General features: G+C 39.3%; 1 protein-coding gene across 2 annotated transcripts in view; it reads left to right on the forward strand.

Annotated features, from left to right (window-relative positions):
* Positions 1 to 19,563, forward strand: part of stxbp6 (syntaxin binding protein 6 (amisyn)) — a 63,300-nt gene extending 43,737 nt beyond the window's left edge. Inside the window, exons 3-7 of one of the 2 annotated variants that reach the window (XM_034858309.1) lie at positions 9,315 to 9,445; positions 9,644 to 9,809; positions 12,294 to 12,392; positions 17,619 to 17,776; positions 19,511 to 19,563. In XM_034858309.1, the coding sequence (XP_034714200.1) occupies positions 9,315 to 9,445; positions 9,644 to 9,809; positions 12,294 to 12,392; positions 17,619 to 17,776; positions 19,511 to 19,534 (578 nt within the window). In that variant the 3' untranslated portion in view covers positions 19,535 to 19,563. The remainder of the gene's footprint in view (positions 1 to 9,314; positions 9,446 to 9,643; positions 9,810 to 12,293; positions 12,393 to 17,618; positions 17,777 to 19,510) is intronic. The other variant, XM_034858310.1, reaches the window with a different exon arrangement.
* The last annotated feature ends 6,627 nt before the right edge of the window (positions 19,564 to 26,190 follow it).

A 26,190-nucleotide genomic window follows, 5' to 3' on the forward strand; every position in this document is an offset into this window, starting at 1 on the left:
TTTGAGACACAGGAAGCCAGTGTAAAGACTTCAGAACTGGAGTGATGTGATCCAGTCTCTTGGTCTTTGTGAGGACTCTATCATAGGCTGTCAACATTTCAGTAGCTGCTATGATTGAAGCCTATTCAAGTTTAGGGTAACTGTGATCTCAACAGAGAGACAAACTAGAGAGCCAAGGTCACATTAAAATACAGTTATTTAGATTATAGAAATAATAAATGGCATTGCCACAAATTAATTTCAACTGAAATGAGTGACTAATTTAATTTAGTTTAAGGCTAAATTAAAGATTATATCATGGTATTGCTTACAAACGTACTCTATTTTTCGCCTATACACTCTATACCTGTGGCAGAGTAGATAACAAAAAAGAAATCGCACTTTAGGCACGTTCTTTATTTAAATAATTTCTGAGTTGATTTGAATTGAACTTAAAGAAGCTTTTGTGCTCAAATAAGAGTTTTCAGTTTGGGTGTCTGGCACATGATTTTGTCAATCCTCCAGAATCATTTAAATGTATTGCCCTTGGGTGAGTGTTATAATTGGAGGGATAGCAGATGTGACTGGAGAAAAAAGGCAGCTATGTTTTAAAAAGCTCATTTTGTGTTTTAAATTCTTAACTGTTTAGCACTTGGCTTTTCTAAAAGATCCTCATTCATTCTGAACATATCATTGGAAAATGATGCAAACATGAGGTTATATTAAAGGTCCCATGGCATGAACATTGATAGCACATTAGAAATAGCACATACTAAGGAAAGCTCATTGTGGGACTGGCTCTAGTGGCTGTAATTCTGCACCAAGGCTGAATTTTAGGGAAAGAGACTTCAGATATGGGGGGGGGGGGGGGGGGGGGGGGGGGGGGGGCACTTAGGTCCATATAGAAGCATCCAAAGAGCATCATGTCATGGGACCTTTAATGACATGCCAGTTATTGTTAGGTTTGTAATTAAAATGCAAACATGCTAATTCGGTTTTATTCAGTGTGAAAACATTTCTTTTTCAATAATTATTCCTAGTCTCCTGGTGTTTTAGTCGATTAGTTGTTTTAGCCATTAGAAGTACCCCATGCATATTCCCACTGTAAAGGTTTACACTTATTGGCAGTGGTGCATGATTGTAGTTTTTACAGGTTTTTGGTCACTAACTTCAGAAATACAGCAGCTTAAATTGAAGTTCAAACAAACTACTAGCTTGCATAACAAAAAAACATTGCATCATTTGAACATCTTGCTCAGTTGTCAGCCAGCTTAATTTGTCAAAAGTTCAAAAGATTATATATTTTTTTTCTATCAAGAATTTGCTAAACATGTCTGTTAAAGGATCACCGCAATTTGGTTTTTATTTAAAGTGAAAGTTGGATAGTTAGTCTGCTGCTCGCTGATTGATAACATCAAATTAAAAGTTCTTTTATTGTAGGTCAGATTTAATACAACTGTTTTATTGCAGTCTTTAGTAAAAGTTCCATTGTTGTATAAGAGTGTACAACTGCACTGCTCCATTGTTAGTGTTGTTGTATGAAGCTAATGGTGTCTGTAGTACTGTGTGAGTAATGTGTCCCTTTTAGGGGTTGAACGAAGCTGATCTCTATTCTACAGCTATCAGTCACCATGCTATATTTTTCACTATTAGTGCCTTGCCACTGCATGGGCACCATCCTATCTAAGGAGGCCTTGTACACAGCAGTCACTGTGTTTTCGACCATATGAATAGACTGTAGAGGTCTTTGTTCTCAATGTGTTGTTGTCTGAACAGTGTCGTGGTTCATTCCAGTGACAGCTTCTTTCTGAACAGTGTGTTCAAGCTAAAGCAGAATAGGGGAAGCTTTAAAATAGACCCGTAATCACAGACCCCGAGGGTAAAAAGTGTTGAGTGCCCTCAGATGACAGCTCTGATAACACACCGCAAAATTCAAACTGTTTGAATATTTACCTTGCTACCAATATACTTAACCATTAACTCATACCTATAGCAGGCTGTTCTTGTTTTAGCCACAAGAGATGGGGTCATGAAGCAGGCACTGTATGCCATCTACAGTATGTAGATTGACTCGTTTAATACATATTTTTTAGTTAAATAATGAAAGAATTCTGCATGATCTTTTAACATTTCATGGACTCATCTGATCTTTCCTAAACACACACTGGGTCATCTTTGGCTTCTTGTTTTGAAATAAGCTAAAGACACACCAGAAGATGACCTTTAAATGTTGAATAATGACATAAAAGTATATTTGACTTGCTATTTGTTGTATCAGGCTGACAATGATTTATATGGATTCAGCTGGTTTTAGTCATTATTATGATCCAGCCTACAGTCTAACATGCATGTAAAGTGTCCTAGTTTGCTGTCCCTGTATGAACCTGGACAGGTGTCAGCTGCTGCTTCTCAGGTGTCTTTTGTGCCATGCAAATGTGATTGCCATGGCAACGTGTCTACTTAGTTTTAAGAGCACAGAGCCACTTGACTACTAACTGAGGGGGTCTGATTTGTCAAGAGAGCCTTAGCCCACCTGGTTGAGAGAGAGGCAATGAAATGCTTCTTTGAAATAGGGCTGTCAAATAATTAAACACAAGGTTTCTTTTTTAAGACTAACAGGGGGTCCTCAAACTAATCAGAAACTAATTAGAAATTGTAATACAAATACAAAATTACAAAATATCAGCTTGGAAACACAATCCCAGATTGCAGATAAAAAATGTTCAGTGAAGTTTTCCTATTTGCTATTGTAGAAACCTAAAATTAGTAATTATTGCTGATTAATATCAAGTGGCACACAGGAATATGTGAATTTAATCTTTTAAGAAGCAGGAAAAGTGGCTTGTTTATTAAAGCTTTATATTGTCATAAGTTGAAGCTGCAGCACTGTATAGGCTACATCTCCATACAGTACGAAATTCCTCAAATGTCAGCTTATGTTGGCTTGATGTGTAAACTGCAGTGTTTATGCGTGTGCATGTATGTTGTGCAATCCTTTTTTATCTTGTGTCAAAAGTTATTTCACTTCGTGACCTGGTTAGCTCAGTTGGTAGAGCAGGTGCGCACATATAGAGATTTACTCCTCGAAGCAGCGGCCGAGGGTTCAACTCCAACCTGCGACCCTTTGCTGCATGTCATTCCCCCCTCTCTCTCTCTCTATCCCCTTTCATGTCTTCTCTCCTGTGGAAATAAAGGCCTAAAAAACCCAAAATAATGTTATTTCACTTCTTCTTGGTGGGATAGTCTTGAAATAATCACTTATTCCAATGGCAACACGGTGCCTCCCTGTCTATACAGTTTCACATGATCCGTATCAGATGTGATCTTTTGTTATTCTGTGGTTTGTGATTTTCATATCTCCCCTTGGATGACCCAATATCCTGATGTTTATCATATTTCTGGCTTGTGGATGGAGATTTTTGATAAGCATACATGTTGACACAAGGATTAAGTTGTATTATATCAGGGAAAGAAACTTATTAATATTATGCCCATGTCAGAGGTTCTTCTCCATATTCTGTTAGCTCTCATGGTGTGATTGGCAATCTCCAATGTCTGCCTGAATTCCAAAGTTGTTCCATAATTTCTTAAACATTAGTTGCACTGGACTATATTCGTTTTCCATAGTGCTGTGATAAACATTTCCACAAAGGCTTGTGTGCATTCATAACCGACAACCTGCACAATTCTCACATGATCAACTCAAGCACAACAAGAGACTGATGCAATGGAGGAAGTGAGAGCATGTCACCATCAGAGCATGAGAAAGGAGCAGGACCGGAACCCTATCCATGGCCTTCCTCTGTCAGCCCACATGGAAACAATGGCTTTGGCAGCCTTTCAGGGCTTTCCTTAATTCTAGATAAGTTATGAAGCCAAGTTGTGTTTGCTCATTCTCATAAAGTTTATTATCCTTTGACATTGTGTTCAGGGTGTGATCGCGATTTTTATGTTTGCTTTGTAAAAGCCAAACAAAGTTAAACAGCAGAGCGTGTCACATTACACTTTCGTATTCGATCCGCCTCCGTTCATGTACAGGAAGGAATCTTTGTTTTCTCTTCACTCTGTGCAAGAGTTTCAGCTCAGTGAACTGGTCTGGGAATCTCAATCTCAACTCATCAGCCTTATGACCACTCATATTTAAATATAGAGTGGCTTGCGTCAGTTTACAAACCCATGCTAAAGTTGATTAAAAAGAGGTAAAAAAATTCTTTTGGAAATTGATCTTAATGCCTCAATTAAAAAAATGTAGGAATAGAGATTGGCATGATGTTATTTCAGTTACCTTAATAGCTGGTTTGATTTGCATTCAGAGATGATCTTATGGAAAGTTCCCCATGTCTATCTCTATGTATGGTGAAGGGTATGGATTGATGGGAGGCTGTTTTAATTCCAAAGGCCAAGGGAACTTTATCAGGATGGATAGTATCCTGGATCCATGAAACAACTGAACTTTAAAAATAAAAATCTGCCTGCCTCTATGGGAATTTAACATGAGGGTGTGTATACTTATGCCCGTGTATTTTAAGTAAAAAAAATTATTTATTTACAATACATTATTCATTAACAATTTGTATGCCTCTTTTTAATCAACTTTAGCATTGGTGTGTAAATTTATGCGAGCCACTGTAAATGGAGGAGTGGTGGTCGGGGCGGTGTGTGGTATAATTGTAGTTTAGCTAAACAATGTTAAATGATACGATCTAAAATAGAAGCTTACTGTAACACAGGATATCAATGTACAGTATACATGGTATAATGTCAGGATGTTTAATGATGTGAAACAAATGTTGTACTCCCTCCTGTGATTGGGCCATCAGAAGTTGTATCCCAGCCTCCTCCTGTCATCATTTTGCTTCAAAAAACTTCTCTAGATTCATTTTTTTCTCCACACTCAGAGTATCACTCACTGGTTGAATGTATCACGAGAGCAACTCCAGCTTTCACTTGAGCATACAATTACTCAGTCTTTTCCTTGATTGCTGTTTAAACAAGCCAGTTCTTTGAACTTTCAGTAATTGTTTAATATTCAGTCGACAGCTCAATGTGAAATTGATTTGAAAGGCTCAAAGCTGTCTGGCACCTTGATTACAACCTCTGTGTTAATGTGTTTACGATCTAGCTCCATGGCCTTGAGAAGGCAGGTCTCTTTCGCATATTCAGTGATGCATTTCAGCAGTCAGGTCTCAGTGTAATGTCTTTTAAAAAAGAAGAGATATTGCCAAATGGCGCAACCAGATTGCTGAACCTGCCATAAATTTTCCTCCTCGTGTGAGCAACAGATCATTTAACCCTGGAGTCAGTGGGATTGTTTTAAAGCAGGCTCACCACAAAGCGTGTGATATGACAGCATATGCTAATGCAGGAGTGTGTCAATCGAAGCCTATCAGGCTCTGGTGTCACACTGACATTATCATCATTGGGTTTTTTTATCAATTATGTTTAACGGTATGATGTACATCATAACATTTTAAAACTGTTGAGCCTTGACATGAGTGGTTGCTACAGAAAAACTACTGCTGCTGAATTTTTAGTATGTGATTTGTGATGTGTCATTCCCCTATGGTGACTGATTGCTTTGAGTCACAGGACATTTTGCAATAAGGAGACATAGTTCCTGCTTATGCACAGCTTGGCATATTCTGCTCAATTCAAAGGCAGTTCACACTTTTCACACAGGACTGAGCTGAAACAATTGATGGATAAGTCATTTGTTATACAGAAAGGCCAAACATTAAATGGTTGTGACTACTGAGGATATCCTGCTTTTATTATGTGTGTTTATTATCAATATGCAATTTGAGGACATAATCTTGGGCTCCGGAAAATTGTGATGGGCCTTTATCACTATTTTGAGACATTTTATAGATCAAGACATTTTAATTAATTAAAAAAAGAAATTGTTAAATTCATTGTTAATGAAAAAAAGGATTAGTTCCAGCTTCAAACACTATAGGCTATTTTCTGGCGGGATAAGATGGAGGCAAGGAGAGAATAATGGTTTATAGTTGAATTCATACTGTACTAGTGCTTTATCTCTCAGCTACCAGTCCTCTACATATCAAATGAGAGCAAATATAGCCGCAAACGTTACTTCTCCACGGTCCGTTTGTCCGTCGGTTATTGTAAAACCTCAGCTCTGCGAGTTTTCTGGATTGTATGTCAGCTATTAATCAACTTTTAAGTAGCTACACCTTTTTAAGGACTCCTTGGTAAATCAGCCTCTGCCGGGTAGAAAGTGAAATTGTAGAAATTAAAAAGTTAACACCAACATTTAGTGGCAAAATCCATTGTTATGTCTACACAATTATTTTAGATATAGTATAATTTCAAGTTCAAGTCACCATTACCTCTGGTGATACACTGCACACTGGCGTGGAAGTATTTCTTTATATTATGGAGTCTGGGGATCCTTTTTTCTTGAAAAGGGGATGGGGAAACATTTGTTTCTACCATTTCAGCTGAATTGTATTAATGTTGATAGTGTTTGGATGCTTTCAACGGTTTGTTTGAATTCGGCATTAGCTAAACACAAATTAAATTCTAAAATGAGAAATCTGTACTTGGACAAGTGATTTCGGTGCATGGACAAGTGAAAGTAAATGTCCAAGGGACAAGTGCATCAAAAAGTTAATGTCAAACCCTGAAGCAGCGTTGAACAGATGCCAAATTGCAAGCAGAGTTGAGCGGGTTTGTAACTGCACAAAGTTGAGCAAAACCCACTTCAGATGGTTTAATGTTCTATAGAAAAAGTGGTGAAACCAACCACACACTTGTTTCATCCCTACAATAAATGTAGCAAGTCCCGCAATTTCCTCCTCTTTATCGGATTTTAACGAAACCTTGTATGTTGTTAATTTCGTGGTTTTAAATGTCTCTATTAATTTTAGACAGGAGTGCTACGGCAGAGCCCCACCCTTTAGGAAGTTCTAAGATTGAAGCCTGTCATGTTTTATGGCAACATTTGCTCCTTTATAGTACAAATGTGTATCTCAGTCCCGAAAGACTCTGTACCCATGTTGGTGTTGATAGGTTCTATTCAGTTTACTGTTTTTCACCTCATGCAAAATAGCCAGAAATTCACTGCGGACCTCTATGGTCCAAGAGGCTGTTTTGTAGAGCACATTGAGCTGCATATGTGTGAGAAATTTCAAAACAATTGGACTTACTGCCTGAGGGGCAAAATTTCTTTTGTGATTGTTAATTGTAGCGCCACCAAATGGCAGATTGGACTCTTGTTTCTTTGCAATCGAACGCACATAATTTCAAGTCATTGGGCCACATTTCGTGTGTCTAGTTCATTCCAGCTCACGAGAATTTGAGCCATGGCGGAAGTTGACAAATAAACTTTCTCCCGGTTTTATTAGATTACATTCTAATACAATCTCATTTCTACTTAATAGGCTTGGTGGAAAGCAGTGGTTCTCTGCTGCACTCTGTCATCTGCCACAAATGTAGCTCAGAGACAAATCATTCTCGCTGCGAATTGGATGATCATAGTTCCTAGACTCCTACCCTTTAAACACACCGGTTCATTACATCCAGCTGTCATTTTCTTTATGACAGTTTCTAATGTTTTCTTGTATTAGCCTTCTGCGTGAACCCAGACAGATCTGAAACACTCACTTCATCTATTTGTCATGTCATGGTTGTCTGTTTTAGTGAAAATAAATTCTCAAAGAAAGGATTAAAAAGAAATGACTGCCTGTATTCTATCTGTCTGCCTTGGTTTGTCTGATCCACCCTGCACCCTCAGGCCAGCACCCAGAATATTAACAGCAGCTGTCTAAATGGATACACAAAACATATCCAAAATTTGCTCCTCTCCGTGGCATTCGCATACTGAAAGCATCACCTGATGTAACATTCAGCCCAACCTACAGTAGATTTTCAAAATCGTTTCCAGATTAAGGTGTGGCATATCTTTCACTAAAAGGACCTGGACGTAATAGGGAAACGAGCAGGGATGCTTGTGGTTTTTAGAAAGATGAGAAGCAGAGTAAATGGCAAAGGAGGTAAAAGTGACCCGAACACTTCCCTATTTCTGAGATGACACAATGGCAAATGTGGGAAAGCGGATGCAAGGGTTCACTGCCCGGGTTATAAAAGCAACATGTGGCCCCTGAGATGTGCAAAGGGTATTAGTATCCAGCCAAACACACATCCAACAGTCTAGAGTCACGATAGAACTGTGAGCTTCGATGATTTATAAACATGTGATGATGTTGATCTCTGTAAGGGCCTAAAATCTTACACCATAGTTAGTTATTCATCAATGTTAAAGTTAATAGGTTGCTACTTGTCCTGTACAACAGGGGTTCTCAACCTGGGGGTTGGAACCCCCAAGGGGGTCGCAAGATAATTTCTGGGGGTCACATGATGGTTGGGGAGGCAAAAAAGGAAATATCATTCAAGACTAGGGAATGGTTTTTACATTACAGTGCACGTTTGGTTTGCAGCTCTTGCTTGTCGTCGAGGGGGCCAGGGTGTTACGAACATCAATCTCATTATTCTGGCGATTCAAAAAGCTACACAAAAGAACACAGAAAAAGCCTAGAATATGCAACCAAGCAACAGACTTTTTTTTTCTGGTTTCTACAAATGTAATGAACCCTTATTGTTAACCCTTAACACCTAATAATTGTAATGGTAGCTAAATGTAATGCCACTGTCTAATTGTGGTATTATTATGTCAAGTTTTTTCTTGTGACTTGTTTAAAAGGTAACGACTTAATGGTTGAACGCAGTGTGAATTGTGTCCCACTTATATTTAGTCAGCTGTGCTAGAAGAAATCCATCACTTCTGTCAAGTGAAATGAGTTGTGTCCAGCATCGTGTAAAAATACTCAGCAATTTCTGCTTTGACAGGAACAATATATGTTCATGTTCTTTAAACCAGTAGTGTTGAAACATATTCATGTAGTTTGAGCACAACAGAAAGTTATTGCACAAATACTGTATGTAAGATTATTGTGCACACTTTGGCAAGATAAATATGAAAACCGATTCCATTGTGCACAGGATTTATCTTCTTATGGTTAGGCTGTGTCTTCTCATAGGAAATGTTATCATGATCTCTGTTTTTGTTGGCTCCAAAAGGGAACTGTCCATTGTTAATGGATGTCTTTGTTTCTGCCGCCCACAGATGGAAGCTTGTACTTAGCCTCTAATTTTCCTCATCTTGTGACCTGAACTGTCCATTTATCCAAACCCAAACTTTCTCACTATACCATAAACATTGGGACTACAGGTTGCACAGCAACGTCCATATTTTCTAAGTTAATGTTTGTGTAAAATCCTAACTGGTGTGTTTCGTATTGATTTTGTTTCCACAGTGACAAATAAGAAACCCTCCCATGTATCAATCACCAAGGTGAAGCAGTTCCAAGGATCTTCTGCCTTCATGAAAAGGTCACAGTGGACACTCGACCAGCTACGGCAGGTCAACGGCATTGACCTGAACAAAGTATGTTATTTCTAGTCCCTTCAACCACTGCTATTTATTTAGTTAATATAGCCAAGGGATTATTTGGGGGTTAATATGAGTATTGCTGAAAAAAGCAGATTTCACAATTTCTTTCCCTGATAGTTTAGAGTTTCTTTTCCATGACTTCACACCCCCCCCTGTCACTCACGTCTCCCTCTCACTGTTATTCATCCCAAGGACTGTCCAGAGTTTGATCTGATGTTCGAAAACGCTTTTGACCAGTGGGTTGCTAGTTCAGCAGGGGAGAAGTGCACCTTCATCCAGATTCTTCACCACACCTGCCAGCGCTACAGCTCTGCACGGAAACCAGATTTCGTGAACTGTCAGTCCAAACTGCTGGGAGGTAAGACAGTTAAAAAACCCTGCTAACTGTCCTGTTGTGTGTTAATATTTCTGTTGAGAACATTGTGGCTCTGATATGCCAGTGTCACTGCTGTAATACTGTGCTGTAAGCCAGTTTGAATCTGATGTATGATGACAACCAGCACCTGGTGTGTATGAAAATGCATGATTCTCCCTCATACACAGCATCTGTTGCGAGCTCGGCTCATCTGAGGTCAAAGAGGATGTCCAGCATAATGCATCAGCTGTGACTTAAAGCATCTGTCACAGATCAACTGGTTTAAGGCACATAAACCAACACTAAATAATAATTCCCCCTAATTTATGTGGTAATAACTCATGTTATTGTGCGTTTGACGTGTAAGACTCATTATTTTCACTTGGTTTCCACCCTTCAAAATAACATTAAACAACACAGTAGAAGCTGTAACAGTCTATTGAAAGCTCAGATTTCTGCAGGGTAAATTCAGATACCTTGCTAGACTATCTGTCCAATCTGAGTTTCCTGTTCCACCAAAACAAGTTCCTTCACGAGGCAATTTCTCAGAGGTGTCTTTGCTCCGTATGGCGAAATGAGAAGCCATGCAGCATAACGTTGTGGATAGCTAGCAAAAACAAACCTACTTGAGCAGAGATAAAGAAAAGGGTCTTTTAAATGGCAACTTCAGTATCAAATCCCCAAATTCTGCTTATTATACAAAGGGTTGATGGGTGTGCTGTTGGTTGATGGTTTCCTCTACAGTGAACCCAGTAGGGAATGCAGCATGCTGAGCGGTTTAATCAGATATTGATCGGTTTACTCCCAACCCTCATCTTTTTTTCTTACTGTGTGTGGGAACCCGCTATCTACTCATTGATGATAAAGCTGTTGTTCCCTTTAACATTCTATTGCCTTGACCTCCCTTCTACTCGGACAGCCATGTCCATATTTAACTCACTTAAACTGACCCTGGTGCATATTTCTTTCTCTGTATGTTGTATGCTGTGTTGTCCCCCGAGAACACAAAGGTCTTTAGTGTAGGATGGATTATGGAGTGCAAATCTGCGTATTAACCACATATTTGCAGTAGATATGAAAATTACACTTACAATACAAGTATTGTAGCATTGTGGCATTGGATGAATATGAGACACATAGCACTGCTCTTGATAAAAATGCTTGAAATATGAATTGATATACCCACAAAAACTTGTTGTATTTAAAACACACCAACCCAGTGGTTTTGTAAAAACAGCTAGAGTATTGATGCACTGTTGAAAACATACTGTAAGTCCATTCGGCCGATGATCTGATAATGAACTCCTGACTCTGTGTGAGTAGAGGATGCCGTGTGTGATAAACTTAAAACGTCGACAGTTAACCCTGCACATTGTAACAGGAAGAACCGAGAGGATGGCAGCCTGCTGCCAACTCTGTCCACTCCAGTTTAAGTCTCACACCAGTGCAAAACAAAAATCATGACGCTGCTCAGGTGTGGGACCATAACTGTGGGAGACTCTATCTGCAGAATCCTCTGGGATGGCAGCCTCAAGAAAGCACAAAAGGTAGCTAGTTAATGCGCATAACTCAAAATGGACACGTTTTGCCATTCAAGATGAGGCATATAGAATGAAAGAACATCTTAGTTGTCAGTTTCCCGTTGTCATGGCGGTCTGTAGATGCCAGCAGTTTGGTTCTTTAATCTTGCACTCTTTCCCTGTGCTGATTAAAATGTTACTACAACAGGTCCTGTCTAATGTGAGCTGAAAATGCAGCCAGCTTATTGATGCCTTGCATGAAGTAATATTGTTAATATTTAATCATCAGGCTCATCACGAGTTTCATAATGTAAAGTATATGATAGAGACATAAATGGACCTGCTATTGATGGAATTGATACTATGATGCAAAACCATTTAAATAACACTTTATAGATTTAAATGTAATTCAGGTAGATATTTTGTAACATCTTTGGCTTTTTTCCATGTCCTGGTGAACTGATACTGCAGAGTTTTAGACTTCTGTCAGAGCCGTATGCACAGGTTCAGGTTTTGATCCTTAATGGTGCATGTAATTGGTCCAGAAATAAAAGCAGCTAATTGCCTTGTTATCAGTGCTTACTTGTGGTGATGCCCACACTGTTATACCCCAATTCCTGAGCTTTTCTATCTCACTGGCATTTATTCTAAACAAATAATTAAATCTGGGAGCTAAATGGAGGCTTTTAAACCCTCAGCATTAGGCCAACTTGTCTCCCAGCAGTTTACGCTTAATGCTCTGTGTGAATCTTTATTCTTGGGGAGGTTTTACAATCAAGTGATGGACGAATAGTCAAACATTAACCAGTTTTATCCAGTTTTATTTTGCATGACATTTACAACTGAAACCTTAAAACTTAACTCGTGATTTAATAATCCAAAAATGGTAACCCCCCTTGACTAATTTCAACATTATCCTCATTTCAACATCAAAGATGATTTGACGTTTAATATTTTCTCATCACAGAAGACCAAGCTGTAGATTCAGTCATTTTCCGTTGCAAGGTCTATTTGAACAGAAAGAGGAAAGAATTTGTTGCACACCACGGTCATCTACTGAGACAAGGTAAGCCAGTGTTACAGTAATCAAAACTGCTTGGACTAAATTTAAAAAAAGTTATACCTCTTACTAAAAAGTGTTGAATTACTCCAGAAATCAAGGAAATCTAGGTTTCTTTGTTAAACCAGTTTATCCCCAATTAACAAGAGATGAGTCCCAATAGTATTTAAAGAAAAAAGTAAAACAAAGCCTGTCCAATTCCCTTCTGAACTGAGGGCCCTGCTCTTGGCTCGCAGACTCTTAAGTGACCTCTTTGTTATCTTTTTTAGGGATATACTGTACTGAAGTTAACATTTACACACACAGCTTGCATTTTCATGCTCCCATTGAGCACGAGGTCACAATTTCCCTGGTTTGTGTTGTCACTGTGGGAGGGGACTACATGCTGAAAGGGATTTTTTTGAGTTTACATCCAAAGGTTATGTGAGTTATGTCCAATGTCCTTGCCCCTCACAGTCAGGCTGGGTGCAGAGTCACTGACTAATACTGTGCTGATGTAAATCCCATTTTGATATATGAGGGCGGTACAATGATGGAGTGCTTCTTCCCTAATGGCTTCCCAGTGTTCTGTACTTCTGTGTTGCATTTCACACATTAAGATTTGAGCTTATACGAGACTATAATGATGGAAATTATAGCTCTTTAATGCATTGTGTGATGCTGACATTTATCTGCTGATTAAAGCCACTAAGAATAGGCTGCTCATGAATACCTAGTCGCTATTTTTCTGTCACTGTCAACACCGCTCTGTGGTACGTTCAGTACAAAATGTTCCAAGTTTGTTCCCATCGGTGTCTTTAGTGCCTTGCTTTTTAAGCAGCCGACATTGACTAAACTAAAGCCATGCAAGGTGAAGCTATTCCCCTCACAAACAATGGTCGGTGTCAGAGTCCTCTCCTTGCAAATTCTCTGAGTGGTTAACCAAGGGGTTTAAGGAGTCATTCAGGCTACACATCATTTTTCTCATTTTACTCATTTTTCTCGGATAAAGAAGATTCAGGATTTGTCAAGACCACAACTGCATAAATATTTCTAAATTGCCTGTGCATTGTCGTATTGAATGTGTTAACATCATTACTGTGATTGGATGGAAAACGTCCTGCTTCAAATGCAACCAATAACGTTTCCTTTTTCCAAATTGGAATTTTTTACTGTTAACTTTCTCTCCCTGTTCGCTGTCACACACAGTCGCAAGAAAGTGAACGTGGGAGAAAGGACTGGCTGTCTGTCACTGGTCTGGTCTTGGTCTTGACTTGGTCTCGATAAGCTCTGGTCTTGGTGATGACTTGGTCTTAGGTGGTCTTGACTACAAAACTGTCAGGACGCATAAATATGTACATAAGAAGTGAGTCAAGTGAGAGACCAGGAAGATAATACAGATTTATGACTTAATTACGGTTTATAATAGGATCATTTGTCCTGAACCTCAGCACTCAATCACACATTTTACATTACCAATTGAGTGTTTGACTTTATGCAGGTCTAATTGAGCAGCATTGGGATGGTTGAAAGACAATGATATACTGGCATATGCATCAGGGTACACTGTATAGCGTATATTTCACGGGAGAAATTGTATTTTAAGACTTATGGCTTAATGATTTGGGAAGAACGCAGATAAAGGGAGAACTGTCCCTGTGTAAAATGTTCGGGGGTGACCATTGAAAGAGAAGTAAGAGAGAATTAAGTATTTAGGGAATTACTGCAGGAAGAATGTGGAGAAAATTGATGGGATAAAAGGCTGTAGTGATATAATAGGTGTCTGTCAGGAGTGCCTGAGGAAGGTGCCCTTCCTGGTTGAACCTCTGCTGTAGTTTCATTCTGCTGCTGCAGATAATGTCAAGATTTGCATAAATGAAACTGCAGTGTGTGAGGAGGGGGTAATATTATACAGGAGCTGCGTCTTTAGGCCCTTACGATGTCGATTACATTTGCCATTTCTGATCCATCCCCACACACAGTGACATGCAGCAAAGGGCCGCAGGTCGTAGTTGAACCTATGGCCACTGCGAGAAAGACTGAGCCTTTGTACATGGGGCGCACGCTCTACCTATTCAGGGACCCCAACTACAGCGTTTTTATACTTGTAACTAATATTAGGAAATTTGTGTTGTATGTTTTTTCTGTGAACTGGAAGTACATAAATCTACAGTAAACAAGTGAGATGTTTTATTTAGTTATTATAATAATTTTAAAATTGTCTCACTATGGCAGAAACTTGAAAAAATAAGGTTGAGAAAAAAAACAGCAATTACTGAGCACTTAAAAGTCAAGATGTGCTCCGGATGTGTAGGTCCTGTACAGCTTTGAGTAGGGTTGGGATCACTTACAGAACTCCTTGACAGAATGCTTCATAAGTTTCTTTGGTTGAATACCCGAAGCCTTAAACGCTCTGCTATTGTCAGGGTAATACAGTGAATTTTTGATTGGACTTGTTGAAGTGCAGATGAGTATGTGCTCGCCAATGCTTAATAGAAATTATTGTAAGACACTCTCTCCCGTCAAACACCCTTACATATTCCCCAAAGCATCATACTAGCACAGTGATAATCTAATCATGTACGCCGCCAGAGTGAAAGTATTAAAGGCACTGTAGCATGTGTTTGAATGGTTCTTTTGTGTTTGTTCTAGAAGTTAGCCATCCAATCTAATCAATCCCATATGCTTCAAGAGCAGATGTGACTTAGCTGTTGGTATTTTGTGCAGTGTGTCCGACATGTTCCTGTTGATAACCATCAGCTTATTTTCTTTAGCGCCACAGCAGCGCAGCCTGTAATCTTCTGCTTATAGCAGAACTGGAAGGGGGGCGGGGGGGGGGGGGGGCTTTAAAGGATCTCACCCCTTCGTTGTTATATTTGTCTTTGCCCATAGGTTCTGGAATATAGAAACCCTGGCTTGACACAATATCACGGGGTATAGTTAAAAAATTCCACCTGCATTGTTAAAAAAGGCGTGCCGTGGATGTGATTGGCCACGTACTAGAGCTCATTCTTAGTCAGCAATGAAAGTTGACACAATTGTCACAAAAAGCTCCTCTTTTAACTTTAGTAAAATGAGTGCAATAATACCAGTAAACCTCCTAAGCAACATAAAAGGTCTGATCATTTCCCACTTTAAATTAAGAGTCACTTAGGCTCACAGCAATGGCACCACATAACGTAATCTACTCCTACACATCTTTCATTCTGTTCCTGATGCTGCAGTCTTTTCATAAGTTCTCTCCACCCTGCCTTTTACTTTAATTACATTCTCCACTGGGGGAGCCATGCTGCAGCCCACCACTGATCTCTGAGAATGGAAAAGAAAGGCAACGGAAAATTGTGTGCAGACAAATAGATGGAGATGTTCTCGGGTTTACGGTGTGGAGGGGTTGTGAGTGTGGGGGTTATACATTGAGGATGATGGCAGTATTACTCCCTGGGCGTTGTCCGAGGAGGAGAGGATCAAGAAGAATCTGTGTGAAGGTGAAAAGGTCTTATCCTTTCTAGTGAAAACCTAAAGCTTCTCAGAAAAAGTGTTTTGTTTTTCCCCAAACAGAAGCAGAACAGAAATGGGTTCACTTTTTCAATGTATTATATTACACATTATTAACTTTGTCTTGCTAATGGCTGCAAATATTCTAGTTAAGAAAGTAAATATTATATCCACATTGTAGCTGTAGACTTTGGAGTCCTTGTATACAATGGAGAGATTTTAAACCTTTGATCATATGAAAAACTAGTTCTGACAGGTATGGTGCTTATTTTATCATCAGCCCACATGTGTTTGTTGTCATGTGCAATGTGACCTCTGCGTCTGTGGTGCGTTGACTGTAATTTCTAGAAAAATTGACTGAACGAAAACCTTACGTATGTATGTTTGTGTTTCCATTTCCTTTTGTGTGTGGGGGATGAACATCTATACATCCATCTGTGTGTCTGCGGCATAGGTGTGTCTTTTCCTAAATGGCTTTGACTTTATCAAGTTAACTGCATTTGAAGAAACACCAGCTGGCCTCGCCGTCTGCTTTTGGGTTGTCAAATAACCCACTTCAGTAGAGCTGTCCCAATTATCTGTCACTCAGCCTACATGAGTTGATGCCACAGGACATACACTCACTATATTGCAGTTTCCTGTGGGAGTAGATACAATCTGGCTTGTCAAGTCTTCATACAGTCAGTCTGTTCCTTCGCCTCAAACTCATTTACTATATATCCCAGGATATAGACCTTAGATAATTGAATCTAGCTTATTTTTTTCCTGGGTGTTGTTTTTCTTTATCCGTCAGCTTTTTAAAGACACTGTAGCTACAGGAGTAGACGGTGTATTTGTGTATTTTACTTTTTACAGGAGTGACTGGGGTGGTCATCACGCAATCAATACTTTTGTTGTGTTGGACCGTGTGGTGCCATCCTTGTGTTGTAACTAAAATGAATCCTCAGGATCTTGCCACCACATATTGACAATCTCAAATTGACAAAACCAAAGTGTACTGGGGCAGTAGGTGATACTTCCCAAGCTGGCATGCTGCAAGTGACCGATTATACCCCACTGAAACAATATACAACTGTTTAGCCAACAGTGAGAATGCAGCAGGAAGATCGCCGTTCTTACTCTGGTTGCCAGCGTGGCGCATAATAGCCGCATTCTCGACGTGCGGTAGATTAATGTCTTGTCAGATGAAACTTCCGCAGGGCTGCCATAGCTATCGAAAGAGGTGTTTACGGTCCTATTTTCACAACTGGGTCTGCAGGGCTGCCCATGCAGCTCCTCTCTTTATTACTCTATGGTTCAGAGGACAGGAGAGTTGGCACAACAAGTTCAAAATGAAAGAAAAATTGTGAATAACGTCCACAGGAAATGACATGCTTGACATTAAATCCTGTGTTTCTGTAGCATACCGCATTGAAGTTTGAAAAGGTTAATTTGATTTGATCCTTCCTTAAAGTAAATCCACTTTGAAGGAAAGGCATTAGCCACCTTCCCACGTTGCACCTGATGGAAGCCGTTTGCTTTTCCATGTTTTTGTTTTCTGCTTTTAACACTAATGCTCTTGGTCACCAATTTAACTAATGCATTTAATGTCACAGGTTAATTTGTTTCAGCTGGTCTCCCACATTCTGTTGTTCAACATGGAATAACACTTTCCTCCTCCTTTGTCTTTTCTTTCCTCTCTTGTGCCTTTCTACTTTACTTTTCTTCTTCACTTCTGTTTGCTGCGTCTTGCTTCTTCACTTCCACCCCTATCTGCAGGTAACAGTATACTGCACTCGGCTGCAGACAGTGTGACGAGTGCTGTACAGAAGGCCAGCCAGGCTCTGAATGAGCGCGGCGAGCGATTAGGTCGGGCTGAGGAGAGGACCGCGGACATGATGAACAGTGCTGAACAGTTCTCTGTTACAGCACAGAAGGTGAGGCAATATGCTAGCTAGATGCATTACAGTGCATAACCTCAGGGTGGGCTAACTGTGGACTTTAACACAGCGCATTGAAATTCTGACTTTGTTATCATGGGACGCAATGGAATATCTAGTCATTATTTTAAGGTAATTATTAGTTTAGCCAAAGATCAAACATTTTACGTATACCTGAGGATATTTGTAAGAGTTGCTTCATTGTGACTTCAGCCTCTCAGCAGTGGTTCTCTGTGCTCTGGAAAGATAATAGTCTTTTTCGTTTTCCCTCATTTACTCTCTCTCTTGTTGTGGGTGTTCCTTCATCCTCCATCTATCCCATATCTCTTGTTTGTCGGGAAAACTAATTGCATGCTCTTTAATGGGGCTATTACCATAATCAGATTTTTTTCTTTTCATTGCACAACAAAAGACCAAGTCTCTTGTTTTGTAACGAGTGCACCTGTTTACGATCATCTTAGCTGTCTTTCTAATAGCACACAGTACGTCTTACACACCCCTGGGTTTGCAGCTTAGCGTCTGGTGTAAGGTTAGGTCATGCTGTAGGTGGACAGCCTTCACTGAGACATGTACCATCTAAAGTGGTATGTTAATAACTTGAAAATACTAATTACGCATAATGCCTTACTAGTGATGTGATAATTGACAGACATCTGCCCTCTTACTGCTCACAGATGAGCTTCACCACTGTGATGAATTATAAAAACTGTAATAAGCAAAGAAAATGCCATGCCTTGGCTCTGAGGGTTTCAGGAGAGAGTGATTACCAAACTCCCATGAAGAATCACTCATCCGCTGGCATTTCTCATTTCCCTCGCTGCCATTAGCTTTTTATAAGTTTTGTGTGTTATCACTTATCAATGGTCTTGCACATTACTATCAAGGCTCATTCTTTTGTATGTTTGGAGCCCTCTGTTAAAGGCAGTTGGAGGCCTTACAGATGGATAAAGAAAGCATAACCGAAGAAATGAACAAGACAGTCCACATTTTATCTATTGCATTTTTGTCTGAGGATGGCTTGAACGATGGCTAGACAGGATTAAGCCATCTGCATGGGTTGTTAGTAGCTTCAAATTCTAGCCCAGTGCAGTGCCTGCGTGCTGTGAGAGGGTCACCTTGACTCTTCTTTTGCTTAGTCCACATCTGCAATCCCACTTTTGAGCTGCCTCGCTTTGTGACAGCAGTCGATTTCGCTGTAATGCTCAGTTTTAAACAAGACCCCTCATTTCTGTGTGCTGCTCTACTGCCCCCACTTGTTCAATCTGTTGATTTCAGTTCTCTTCACACGGCAACGTACTCAATACTCAGTCAGTACTGTATGTGTGCATGTTTGCGTGAATGTGTGTCTTCCATCATCACATCTTCATACCCCATTGACTTTGTATTAATCTTGTGGCCCTGGCCATCTCTCCATCGATCACCCAGCCCATTAGAACCCTTGTTAATGGGTTTACTGAAGTTGCCTTGTCATTGTCTAATTAAATAAAAAACAACATGGCCCCTAGCTGCCTTCCAGCACCTTTTATAGTAAACCATTCCTAACAGCTTTTTCTTCTTTGTGCAATGTAAAATCAAATCTGTACCTTCCCTTCTTTTACTCTATGTGCTTGCTATGCATGTATTGTTACATTTACCTGAATTTGTTGTTTCTAGCTCGGTAACAGTTTGCTGATAGGGTATTTCAAAATTCTCATTGTATTATCCTGCAACCCCATCCCAATTTTTTTACAGCTTGCCATGAAGCACAAGTGTTAGACCACTGCCAAAACCAACTGGGATCAGTGGGGGGGGGGGGGGGGGGGGGGGGGGGGGGGGGGTCACCAACGCCAGTCGCTGTACAGGAGAAGGATTCCACATTTTATTATTTTTTAAAAATGTAAAATGATTACTATTTGTTAACAATGTTACATTTTAATTCAATGTTTTGGGATGTTGGATTCCGGTGCATCTTCTGATGGCGAATCATTGAGCAGGGGGATGAGAGGTACATCTGAACAACGCTACTTCAGACTGTCAGCAGAAGGTTTCATGCTTCTGTTTGCCCAATAACAGTCAAAGGCCATGACTGCATTTGATAACCCCGGCCACTCAAAACACTTCCCCTTTTCATATGTACAGACACTAATGTGAGAGCACACATGTTGACAAGTCATTATCAGCAATCACTCCAAGACAAGGAACAGCTTGTCTCACTGTTATTAATTGTTGAGTTATTTATGAGCACTGCAGTGATTATGCAGTCTGATTTATGAGTGACAGAGCCTCTCCTGGGTTTCACAGGTGTGACTTTGGTTTGGGTGGTAATATATCACACAAATATGAATGACATGCTTAACTGCCATGATTTCTTTCATCGGATGCTTAGGTTGTACCCAGGCAATTATGTTGGCAACACATTTTGGAGAGTGGAATGTCAGATATAAGGAATAATGACATCAGTGGAGAACATTACTGTTACGCCACTCCTGAACATCCATAAATCCAAAAAGTATTTCTTTTCAATTGAGTGTTTCTTCTCCTTTGACTCTTTGAAATTACAGTCTTTCGGGCCGCTGTTCTGTCCATCATTTCAAAATGTTTTCGACATATTTCATAAACGGCATATGAAGCTAAATAGAGTTGTTTGTGTGAAACTATATATAAAAACCATGAAATATTTGACTCCTCTGTTATAGTTGACTACCATTCCACAACAACCAAAACTATATTGAATACAGTTGCCAACATTTTTGGAAGTGTTCTTGAAGAACTCTGTTTTGAAAATAAGCTTTTTAAGTATAATTTATGTTAAATTCAGTAAACTAGCTTCTGCATTATAAAAAAGGAAAACACGTAATTCTTCTAGTTCTATTATCTCTGTGTCTGTAGAGCTATTTTGTCCTATGAACATAGGATGTTTGAAATGACCCCTGGCTGTATTTCAATTTTAAACATTCACTCATACCTTATGTTTTTTTGTATTATTTGGGTTGTTCATCATAAAGATGTGTCTACTGACAAAATGTCTCAAATAGCAGCAGCAGTGTGTAGTAGTTAATTTTTGGTCAGTGCTCTCACACTGACCTTGGCTTCTCACCGGCAAGATACCGTCCTCACATTCGAGATGTATTTAATTCTTTTCATATTTTGAATTTTATAATTCACATTGTTACAATGCACTGACAACCTTATCTTGCAGAGCACTGTTGAGTTCATACTGAAACGTTCCAGTTGCCTAACTCTTGGTGTGCTTTTATTCCTCTCTCTAACACTTTAGACGTTTATTGTTTTAATAAAGAAATGTATAAAAAGACATTGTCAGAGTCTTTTTTTTTTTTAAACAGCTTTAACAGTTCCATCAAACAATTGATTTAGAAGTTGTACATTAATTTTGTGGCGTGTTCCTTATCATTTTTATTGCATTTGTGTGTTTTACTCGCATGGATTTTTTCTACTCAAAGTGTCCAAAGGGTTGTTGTGTCATTTTTTCTGTGCCCAGTCTCACTTCACACTTTAAAAATGCACATATCACATTGATCTCAAGTCTTTACAATACTGTAAGATGTAAAATAAAGTCCGATCCACAATCAAAATATAAATGGTTCTTTATTAGTGCCTGTTGATGTTAATGTCTCACCTCAATTTGCAAATCCCTGTTAATATTTTCTTGCTTAAGTCTGCAAAATTTGACCAAGAATGACATACTGTATCTTGTACTCAACTCTTCTCTGCAGTATAAACACAATAGACATTATGTGTCCAAAAACACCTAAAAGCACATTACTTGCCCTTCTGAGGCAGTGTTGGGCTGGGTTGCCACATTAAATATTACCATTAAGAATTCTTGTTTTATCTACTTTTGCTGTCTTATTACCAAGTTTTAAATTCAGATACTTGTCAGTCATTGTGTATATATTTAAATAATTTTGTTCCAGAAAAGAACTTCTTTAAGTTGTGCAAATAGTTTACAGTTGTTTCCAGTTTAAAATAATACGGGTGATATTTCTTCTCTAAAAGGGTAACATATTAATAATTAAACAAACCCATCAGGCTCATCTGTCTGTTATACTGACTATATATTGAGACCAGATTAAAACATAGATTTGAACAGCAGTCAATCTTCTAGATTCTAGAGATTGTCCCCTTTCCCCGGGAGAGGGTAATGTCAAAGCATTGTAAGGCAGCCAATCTTGATAGCATCCTATTGACTGTGCGTCCACGCTGCAGTAAATACTACACAGTAAACCAAAGTCCCAACACAAAAACCACTGGAATTCTGCTACCCTCCCAAATCGACTGAATGCAAGCCCTTGAATACAAGGAAGAACATTAAGAATGACTTAGTTTTGTTATAAATGTTTTTTTTCAAGCAAATGTTTGGAGAACAGCCCTTTGTATTGTGATCAATTAAACACAGAATGCTATATAACAGTTTTCAGGAATGTTTGTTTAATTGAATGTTTGCATGTCCCCATGGGGTCAATATGCTTGGTTTTACTGAGATGGGTTAAATGTGAAAAATATGAACGTGTCCATCACCACATACAGAAATATCAAGAGTGCACTGTCGTTTGTTACATCTCTCCTTTACTGTCCGTGTCTTTCAAACTCCCCGCCGCTCCTTTGTAATGTGGCCTTTTAAAAATGTATAGTCTACCAACCCAAGCACTAATGGTAAGACAGTTTTCCCTCAAATTCCTTTTTTTAGAGTGTGATTTTAAAAAGGAGACATGAATTCAAGGTAATCCATCATTTAATAACTGCTATCAGCAATTTAAAATCTAAAAAGCTGCCTGCAGCACAGAATAGTACATACCATATGAGGCATTTCTACAGAACTCAGTAATGTTGTTTTCAAACCAAAGCACCCTAAGCACGATCACTATTTCACGGAATGAAAGAAGAAAGTGGTGGTCCTGATCGTTGATAAAGACTTATGAAGGCATAGCTGAGTCAAGTGAGCAGAAATATTATTAAAACATCTGCATAATCTGATGACTCCTTGCCACCTTAATAGTATTTTAATCTTCCAATTACTGATGCGGACCAATCTGACAAGCAGGAGGGCAGTAAGCGTAGTAGCAGCGCTGAAATGCTATATGAGCTATAGTGTTTAGTGCGGCAGAGGGGAGGAAGTAAGTACCTCATAAAAGCCCTGGTGCAGGACCCTGCTACCATTACTCACTCTGCCGACTCCTTGTGAATCATTCTTAGCTCCTTCTTAAAACCCACCCTTAATGCTTCAGCTCTCCTCTCTTTCCCTCCAGCTTGAGCAACACTGAGGTCCCCCTAAGTGTCCAAATTGTGGCCTATGTTTCGACACCTGGACGTGATTATTTGTCTCCAAAAATAACATGGTTTATTGGGAGTGTGGGAACAGAACACGTTCTACCTTTTACAAGTACACACAGTTATATTACCTTTGTACACCACTGGGGGGTGCACTAGGCATGTATTAAGACCCCATCGCCTCCGTCAGCTTGCTTAATCACCAAGTGGTTTATTGATAGTAGAACTGATTATTTGTGTGTAATTTCAGAGTAATGTACACATTGATTGCAGGTTGAAGGCGTGGATTTAGAACTGATTGAGAGCTGTTCAATGTCAGTAATTCCTACGGTCAACGTCTTGACAGTGGCTTGAGTTACAGCGGGAGCGAGCGAGTGGGCAGCTAGGCCATCAAACATTTACCCAACCTGCAGACAGAGCACAACACGCACCGGTGGCAGCCTTGACGATAGAGGATGTTAAGATTTCTTAATTCTGCCTTTTTTTTTATAGAAATGCCTCTGTGTTGTCTGATCAGTTTCTTTGCATGTGATACAAATGTTAACATATTATCCATAGTTGAAAACAGTATTCACCTGTGCTTAAGTAAAAGTAGCAATACAACCATGGCAATTGGAGCTACGGTGTAGGAAGAGATCTCAAAAATGTGTTTTTCAAAATATTCAGATTTTCTAGGCAGACCTTGATGGTCCTTGAGGCTTTTTTGTAGAGTACATTAAAGGAGAATTCCGTAAAATGTCAACATGTAGCTCTGTTGTTTGTAAATCTGGAGTGATGTCAGTGGAGAGAAAAATTAACACAATTGGTGCTGTCTACACCGTGTTATCCTCCTGCTAGAGTTAGCACCCAACAGTCTGTTTTGTCATTGTTTTTCTTGGTACTGACAGTACTCCAAAGTTCCAAACAACAGAGCTACGTGTTAAAATCTACCGAAATTCTTCTTTAAGCTGCACCTGTGGGGGAAATTTCAAGTCAATCGGACTTACGGTGTGGGGGGCGTGGCCTTTCAAAGTTTGCATTTTGAAGCCTTAATTACAGCGCCACCAAATGACCGACTGGGTTGATATTTCCATGAAGCACATGCACACCATTTCCAGTTAGTCCCCCAAGCTTCCCGTTTCTACCTCATTTCAGCTCACGGGAAAAGACAAACAGAAGTGTTCTACCACTTCACTGTCTGAACCCTGAAAAGATAAACACAATGTATTAAAAGAAAAAGTATTCTTTATACAGGAGAATACCCTATGTGACAGTGATATGCATTATATACATTGTTGAATTAATACAGAAGCATTGACGTAAAAACATTTGAATTTATCTAGTCAAAGTGGAGCTAATTTTAAAATTCTAAAAATGAATGTTTTTAATGTAAAAAAAGTATAGCTCAAGTAACCTAATAGATCTAACAAAAATAAAAATACTCAAAGTACACACTCAAAATCATACACTAAAGTTAATGTACTCAGTTACATTCCACCCCTGCATATTAAAGGTTATAACTTTTAATTTAGATGTATCTCTGCACAGAGCAAACACTGCTTTGGGTTACAAACTCTTGGTACTTACAGTATTTGTTGAGGGATCTTAGCTCAAAACTGAAAAATGTGTCCAGTCAGCTGTACCCTTGAGAGGTGCGTTGATATTTCTGTCTGCCAGGGAGTCTGTATCACTCCAGGAGAGGCTCGGTGGCTGCCTGACAAGCTAGCTGGCTGCCCAACTGGCCTCAGGGCAACTTCCTTTAATCTGCCAACCTCCCACAAGGCTCCACAGGAGTAATTACATGTCACACCCAGAGGTGAGAAGGCAGAAGGAATTGGGATTGTACCTCTATTTCTCATTATCACATACAAATCTCTGGAATGATTCCTGAGTAGTCCCATTAGTCTGGACTGGATTTCACCCCGAAGTTTAATAACTGCGCCAGGATATTGCCAGTGTCCCTCAGGTATTCTAGAAATTGGCATCTGGAGAAATGCGCGTTCATAGGAGTTCAACAAACTAAGAGAAATGCTACAAAAACTTTTTGACATGGTTACCTCTACCTCAGTGGAGGAGTGTGTGCTGTGGGATAAATCAAATCTGTATAAGCTGTAAAATAAGAGAGTGTGAGATAAAGCTCTCTATTAATCTTTCAAAAATAATCACTGTATTTAAAAAGAGTAATGTGTTCTTCTATGCATTTAAACTATAATTTAGGCTTCAATTAATTAGACATGAAATTCTGCCTTGGCTGAATTAATTCCCCAATAGCATTAAAAAATACTGTATATTTCTGTTCATCAGTCTTCAGAAACTAAGACATCCAACTTAACTTTTCTGTCATTCCAAGGTGATCAATGAATTAAAGAACTATTTGTACTTTAGGAGTAAAATTTATTTTATGTCCACAGCCTTAGCTTTTCCGTTACTTAGCAAGCTTTGGTAAGAGAGGTGTCTCAGATTATAGATGCTAAACATTAAATGCTAAAGTCACAAAATGTGAACATTTGGAGCATTTTCCCCTGAATGTAGATTTCCACTTGCACTAGTGTGTGATATAGTAATGGGAAAAACGAGTGTCCACCAGAATTTTCAGACTATACCGTATATATGAACTAAATGTTACCTGCACTACACTCTAATCTGAAGCAAAACCTCTGATTTTCAGGCAGACAAACTCACACTTCCCGCTTAACTCAAACAAGACGTACTATACTGACTGCAAAGTATCCACTGCACCCTTTTCCAATAGGCGGTTTATTTAAACTATTAAATCTCTATCCACTCTTTTGCTTTGTTGTGCTGCACAACTGCTAATTCAGCTGTATCGCAGCCTCAAACACTTGCTGCTGTACCATTCATTGGCCCAGGTTGGGTTAGGGGAAGAAGTCTATTGGTCTTAAATGTGTCCATCATCGCAGTTAGTTGTGATGTCTGTGCTCTGCTCAGGTTGCTTTATTGTGCTCTGCAATAACAGCAAGCATACGTAATGAGGCCGCTGTTGCTGCTTCATTGCTTTCCTGCTGATCTGCTGGTGTTCAAGGTCATGGTGGCTTATGGCTATTCCTGCCTTAATGCTGATGGTGCTTGTTACCTTTCTGGAATATTTATGATTTTTAAATTTCTTGTAATAGCCATCCCATATTTTTCTTTAGTTGTGTGGC

This window comes from Etheostoma cragini, chromosome 20, assembly GCF_013103735.1.
Source record: "Etheostoma cragini isolate CJK2018 chromosome 20, CSU_Ecrag_1.0, whole genome shotgun sequence".
NCBI classification, from domain to species: domain Eukaryota; kingdom Metazoa; phylum Chordata; class Actinopteri; order Perciformes; family Percidae; genus Etheostoma; species Etheostoma cragini.